This window comes from Gadus chalcogrammus, chromosome 11, assembly GCF_026213295.1.
Source record: "Gadus chalcogrammus isolate NIFS_2021 chromosome 11, NIFS_Gcha_1.0, whole genome shotgun sequence".
Classification (NCBI taxonomy): Eukaryota; Metazoa; Chordata; class Actinopteri; order Gadiformes; family Gadidae; genus Gadus; species Gadus chalcogrammus.
Window position 1 is genome coordinate 8,650,208 of NC_079422.1, and position 7,500 is coordinate 8,657,707.

The following is a 7,500-nucleotide window of genomic DNA, read 5'->3' on the forward strand; positions in this document are numbered from 1 at the left end:
CCTCGCTCTCTCTCTCCCTCTTTCTCTCTCTCTCTCCCGCGCCCTCTGTTATCGTCTCCTCTGTCTCTGTTTCTTGTCATCCCTCTATCTCCTCATCTCTCTTTGGCTCACCTCTCCCTTGTACTCCCGATTCATCTGGACTCTCTCGCTCCCTTTGTCACTCTATAGCTCTCTCTCTGCCTGTGTTTTATACAACTCACTCATCGCTCAATTATTTCAGCTCCATAATATATATACTGTATATATTGCATACAATAATACTCTGCCGCACAAACATGTGATTCTCCCCTGTGTGTATGTGTGAGAATAAATGAGAGAGAGAGGGGGAGATCGAGATTGGATTAGTTTTGCTCCATGTGTTTTTGATTCTGCTCTCAGTGTGAGTCCAGATTGGGCGTTGGTAAGCTATTATGAATGTGTCGCTCTTTGCGTGTGTTGTATTTTTTTGTGGTGTGTGTGTGTGTGTGTGTGTGTGTGTGTGTGTGTGTGTGTGCGTGTGTGTGTGCGTGTGCGTGTGTGTGTGTCCACTAGGGGAACGGGAGCAGGACAGAGATGTAAAAGTCACACAGAATATATATATACGTATATAGTTGTGTGTCTGAGTGTGTGTGTGTGTGTGTGCGCCTTCCATCCCGGCCCTCTGCTGTCCCGTGTCCCCCGGGGTAGGGTGGGGGCGCAGAGTGGCGGGGTGGATGGGTGGGTAGGTAGCACATTTTGACTTTTATTGTTATTCTACTCTTTATTTGTCTCAGATGGCAGCTCATTTCCCATTTCCCAACACACTAGCACCTTTGTTCTCCCTCCCTCCCTCGCTCTCTCCTTCCTTCTCTCACAGGCACATGGGCTTTCTTTTATTTCTCTCATTCCCTCTCTCTCTCCGTTTCACTCTGTTTGCTTTATGTTCTATCACTCAGCCACACCTTTCTTTGCTTTATGTCTGTATTATATCTCGCTTTCTATCCACCTATCTCTCTCTCTCTCTCTCTCTCTCTCTCTCTCTCTCTATATATATATATATATATATATATATATATATATATATATATATATATAATTTCACTCTTTAGGCCTCTCTCTAGCGCTCTCCATCTTTTATTTTTTCGTCTCACTCTGTCTCTCGATCCTGTTTGTAAACTCTTAAGTAACGTAGAGTAAATTGCCGGCTTATGGTGATTTAACAAAGTCTTGCTAATTCACTTGTTCCTAAATATATGAACATACCTTTATTCAACCATTTACGTTGTGTTTACAACATTTGTTTGTTTTGGTTCATTTTTGGATCCAACCTGTCATTATTTAGGCATTTTAAGTAATTTCCCACATTTTCTGAGTTTGCCGCTGGTAGCGTCTACACCACAAACAAACACATGAATTCACTTCACACACACCACATTCCGCATAGCTGCACATCAGACCAATTTAAACATGTTGACACGGCCAAGGGTTGGTGCAATAGACAGGCTTAGTTTATTATGTGTCATTATGTGCATGCTTTGGTAGGATTGAACAATACAGACTTATTGGATCATGAGCATTCCCATGGTGCCATGGAGCCTTTCCTTACCCTTACCGTAACAACATAACCCCTTGCATTGATTATCTTAACAACACTTACCCCTTACTTAACCATTTTTTAAATTTTTTATTTGTTTCTTTATTATAGGGTTAGGGTTAATGAATGCCTAAACTGCATGCCAAAACTTAACCAATCTAGCCTTATACCTTAAGTTTAAGCATTTTCTGCCCAAACATAAACATTTTCCACACCTTGGGAAAAACATTTTTCCCAAGGCTTTTGGATCTGTTTGAAATAAGCGTGGGCTCAAGCGATAACACACTGATTTGACCGGTTAATGTGATAATTGTTAACGGGCTAACTGGGGACGGCAGGGGAATAGCTGTTTACAAGGTAAAGGTCATCCCAGAGACATGAGCAGAGGCCAGACCCAGAGAGGTCAAAGGTCATCGCTTAACCCCACCCTGATGTGCACTCCAGATTCCTACTTACATTTTTTTGGACTTGAGGTGTGAGACACACAACCAGACACAGCCACACACACACACACACACACACACACACACACACACACACACACACACACACACACACACACACACACACACACACACACACACACACACACACACACACACACACACACACACAAACACAGCCACACACACACACACACACACACACACACACACACACACACACACACACACACACACACACACACACACAGCAACACACACACACACACACACACACACAGCAACACACACACACACACACACACAGACTCACACAATCAGACACACACAGACAAACACAGATGCAGTTACATAGGCAAATCCATGGGTGTATGGCCACTTGAAAAGCAAACAAAAACATGTGCATGCACAAACCTTTAAACAGTAGGTTGGTACACACCACACCCTTAAGTCTCACCTCTCTGTGTGCGGTACATGCCCCCCTCTCAGCCCCACTTGACCTCTGACCTCTGAGCTCACCCATACGGACAGCGCTAGGGTTACGCTGAGCTGTCAGCATTAAAAATACATCACCATTTGAAATGAGAGAGAGAGAGAGGTATATGAAGCATAGAGAGGGCTAAAGAGAGACACTCCCTATGGAAGCCAGGTCAGAGCCACACAGACAGACGTGGATATAAGATGTATATTTATGTAAAGAAAAATACGAGGAGCCAAGGGTCATTGTTGAGCCGTTTTCTCTCCTTTGTGTTTTTTGTTGGCCTTAGTGCTCTCGTTAATGGACCTGCTAACACTCAGAGCACTCTCACCTTTGACCCCTGGCTGACCCTAGGGCTAAAAGCCCTGTGCTGAAAGACAGGATGAGGTGCGGACGAGAGAGAGAGGGACTGGAAAGAGCAAGAGTTTGGGGCAGGGAGAGAAGGAAAGACCAGAAGGTGGATGGAGAGAGGAGAGGAAGTGAGAGCATGATGGATGGCTGAGAAATGAAAGTTTAGGGGAGGACATGGAGACAGGGAGAGAAGTGAAAAGGGGGAATTGAAATGGAGTGGAAGGACTGAAGTGATTGAGCGAGGGACAGGGGAGGTCAGGGGAGGTCAGCTGGGGCTGGCAGAATGTGGATAATGTCTCTCTCCACTGGGTTAATTTATTTTGTCCTGCCTTGGCAACAGGCCTTTCCACATCTACTCACTGTCTTGATTTTCACTTCTCACCCTCTTTTTTTATTGGTTCTCTCTGCCACCCCCATGTTCTGTCTATCATCAAGTAAAGGGCTCTGCTCAATTTTACATTGTGTGTGTATGTGCATGTGCGTGCGTGTGTGTGTTTGCCTGTGTCTGTGTGTGTGTGTGCGTATGTGTGTGTCAGTGTAAAAGGTAAAGTTAACCAGATATGGTGTTTGAACATAACATCTTTCTGCACAAGCTTGAAGTGTACAACGCCACACATAAGCCACGTTTCTAAAGCAGGAACTTTGCCCAGGAACTAGGGAATCTTTGGATGCACTCCAATGGTGCGTGGTCACCGCAGGAACCAGGGTCTAAATTATGTTCCGGGGACATTATCTTAACCCCCAATAGGTCCCTGCTTGGGGGGGTTTTACTTTCTAAAAGAACAGGAACTTTGGGGTTGGGGCTTTCAGCACTGAACATTTCTGTCATTTTATTTCAGCCATTTCAACATCTACAGCCGCAAACAGTTTTTTGTTAATTCTGAAATGCAGTAAATTACCCATAGTAATTGAAGCCATAGAGATAAACTACATTCATAGGCACTATCGCTATCTGTTAGAAGTGTTGATCGTTCATCTCAATAGCACTCAACGCTACAAGCCAATGTTTACTTGCAATGCGGGACGTGGCTATAGTTTGCTTTTGATAGCCTGATGGTGTGTAGTTGGATCGCAACAGACTCATTTCGGATACCAACAAACATGGATGTATTAAAGAACGCACACCACTTATCATTATCCCTCGCATCCGAGGGGTGGATGTCCATAATGGAACAGGATCACTTGATATGGGTCGTTCAGGTGACTTCCTCAGACAGCTGTCTGAAGAATTCACCTGAACGACCCGTTCAAATATACCAGATACAGGTTCCGCTGTATCTGGTATATTTGAACCAGATACAGCGGAATAGAATAGGATAGACCTGTCCACTGGATTAGACTAAACTGATTTACCAGTCTGTCTGTTTCTGCTTGAGGTGGTTATGTAGAATGGATGGCAAACAGCACTGACAGACCGGGGCAAATCCTCTCTTTCTCTCACACACACACTCAAACACACACACACACACACACGGCCCATAGCTTTGGTTCACTCACCTGTGGCAGACCGTTCTCTTGAGGCTTGCTACGGAACATCACGCCCCATTACACCACCACACCACCCTCTGTGTTTGTGTGTATGTGTGTGTATGTGTGTCAGTGTGTGTGAGTGAGAGAGAAACTTGCTGAAGCCATTAGCTGTAATATATCCTTTCCTCTCGTCTGTATTTGATCTCTGCCTTTTCTCCTGCATGTTTGCTCTCCCTTTTCTTTCTCTCTCTCTCTCTTTGAATCCCTCCTTGCGCTTAATCTCTCTCTCTCTCTCTCTCTCTCTCTCTCTCTCTCTCTCTCTCTCTCTCTCTCTCTCTCTTCTCTTCTCTTCTCTTCTCTTCTCTTCTCTTCTCTTCTCTTCTCTTTTCTTTTCTTCTCTTTCAGTTTTGGGTTATTTTAAAGGAAGCTACAAGTCATCACCTCTCACATGCCACATATAAAGTCACTGTGTGTGTCTGCATGTATGAGTGTGTGTGTCTGTCTGTCTGTATGTGTATGAGAGCTGCAGTGTGTGTGTGCATGTACTTCAGGGTCTGTTTAGTGTTGGATATACTGTATCCTGTATCCTTTCAGTTCCTCGAAAATGCTGATTCTTCATGTGTGTGGGAATGTGTGGGTCTTACTGGCAATATGTCCCCTGTGTACCAGGACTCCTACTGCAGCGTGTGTTTTCTAAGTATGCGTGTGTGTTTATATAATTATAGTCATGCTCATCAAAATCGGCATCATCATGTAATATTAATCCAACCTTTATTTTGTTCTCTAGGTGCAGGATCCTCCACTGTAGTGGCGTTCTCTGCATTCCTGAATGGCCACTACCCCCCTGCTGATCTGAGTGGAGACATAGCAGTGTCATACAGCTCCCCTACAGGTACGCACACGCCATCTCTCTCTCACACACACACACACCACGCACGCACATGCACATGTACACACACACACACACACACGCACACACACACACACTCCACATCCATACAAACACACTTTCTATCGTACACAAACACACACACACAGACACACACACACACACATGCCCTCTCACATGTATCAACAGTCCAAACTACACTCTAACCAAGCTGCTAATCGTGAATCACCAGCACTTGGAAATCATGCCGTAACCATAGTGACGGTTAACAAATCAAGCGTGTTGGACAGCCGCTGTCTCCAACAGAGCTGACACGTCCACTTAGTTCAATCACCCAAACGTTCACCCCAAGAGCTCCACCCTCACATGCGCACGCCAGATGTTGCCACGGCAGCCAGCTGTTTCGGGCTAGACCCAGTGTTTTCTGTGAGCACCGGCGATGCTAAATGCTAAAATATCGCATCCGCCGAATGGAAAACCCCACAAAGTTTAAGGGCAGGCACATGCGTGGAGCGATCATAAAAATATCAATAACATCAACACAGCTGTGGATGATATTGCCGAAGTGAAAAACAAACGCAACCAAAAACCCCGGCAGTCATCGCCCTCCGAGAGCGGGCACGGCGCCGGGCCCCTGGGCTCCTGGACGGCAGGGACCAGTGTTCGGTCGGAGCCAGCCAGGATGGGTGTACCGGCGCCGGGCCCGGTGGCCCGTGGACAACCCCTGCTGGACGGGGCCTGGCCGCGGGTGCTGTGCGTGTGGCGTGTGCGTGTGGCGTGTGCGTGTGTGTACGTGCAGGCCTGTGCTGCCAGGGCCGACCAGGCCCTCTGTCTGGAAGATATTACTTACTCTCTGCAAAACTAACAAAAACTCTCTTTATTTCAAATGTCACAGGCACACACTTTTTCATTTTTTTCTCTCTCATAATCCAGATTTTTATCCTTGTTCAAAACGCAGCCCGCTGCAGTAGAAAGGGGCCTTTAAGCCCCGGCTGGTATTGTTTCCTTTGGACCGGCCCTGGCTTGGAGCGCCTCGCTGTTCTCCATTAACAGTGAAATGACATGGAAAGATCCCTGGGAGGAAACATGGGCACGTGGTTTCTACTTTATTTTATTTCATTTGGTTTTATTTTATTTTGGGTTTGTGGTTTTCCTTTATTGTCATTCTAAAAATAGCCACAAAGGAGAGCCAACAAGCGTGCAGACTAGCGAGCAGCTTTTACAAGCTGTGTGTGTGTGTGTGTGTGTGTGTGTGTGTGTTTTTGTGTGTTTGTGTGTGTGTGTGTGTGTGTGTGAAGAAGGGGGGTCTTGGTGTATGTATTTGTGTGTGCAGGTGTGTTTGTGTTTTGGATGTATGGATATAGAATGGCTATTGGGTGGGATTTGGGGGGATGGGGAAGCCAGCAGGAATTTTAGCAGAGGAAGGAAGAGGAGGCTAGCCAGGATGGAGGTATGTCGAGAAGAGAGAAAATAGAGAGAAAGATGGAGAGATTTGTAATGTATACAAGGCTGTAACGTGAGAGAGGTGGAGAAGGGGAGGTCGCATGCCATCGTGGAAAAGGAGAGGGAAAGACGAATGGGAAACACACACTTACGCACACACACAAACACACACACACACACACACACACATGCACACACACACGCACGTGCATACACACACATGCATACACACAAACACGCATGCACATACATGCGAAGATCTTTTCTTTTTATCTCTCTCTCTTTCTTTCCCCCCATCAAGGGAGTAATTATCGTAAACCTTCCCCTACCTGCTACACCCCTGCCCCAGCTACAGCCTCCGCCCTTATAAGGCCCTCTCCGCCCAGGGATCGAGATTTTAAGGACACTCTTGACTTCTTAAGCCCTTCAGAGAAAGATTGACAGTAGCTTGACATGTTACAATCTACAGGGATTTTCATTTTAGCTCTTCCGATCCTGTTACACGCACGCACGCACGCACGCACGCACGCAGGCCCGCACGCACGCACGCACGCACGCAGGCACGCACGCACTCCCAGGCACACCAAATATGGCCCCCTAGCATAAGCTTTATGTAGCTTCTTTGGGGACCAGTTCACATACATGGACATTTCTTTATTGTCTCTAATGTCTACGTATCATGTATGTGAATAAAAAACATTCATTCATTCATTCATTCATTCATTCATTCATTCATTCATTCATTCTTTCTTTCATAAAACACACACACACACACACCAAACACATACGTACTTAGACGAAACACACACACACTTTCTCTCAAAACATGACAATAGGCTAAACAACCTCTTAGGCTTTCAACTAGATAAATATA

At 45.8% G+C, this 7,500-nt stretch overlaps 1 protein-coding gene across 1 annotated transcript in view; it reads left to right on the forward strand.

Moving 5' to 3' along the window:
* bbs9 (Bardet-Biedl syndrome 9) overlaps nt 1-7,500 on the forward strand; it is a 129,594-nt gene that overhangs the window by 34,140 nt on the left and 87,954 nt on the right. The window contains exon 14 of the mRNA XM_056601975.1: nt 5,082-5,186. Coding sequence (XP_056457950.1) covers nt 5,082-5,186 — 105 coding nt within the window. The remainder of the gene's footprint in view (nt 1-5,081; nt 5,187-7,500) is intronic.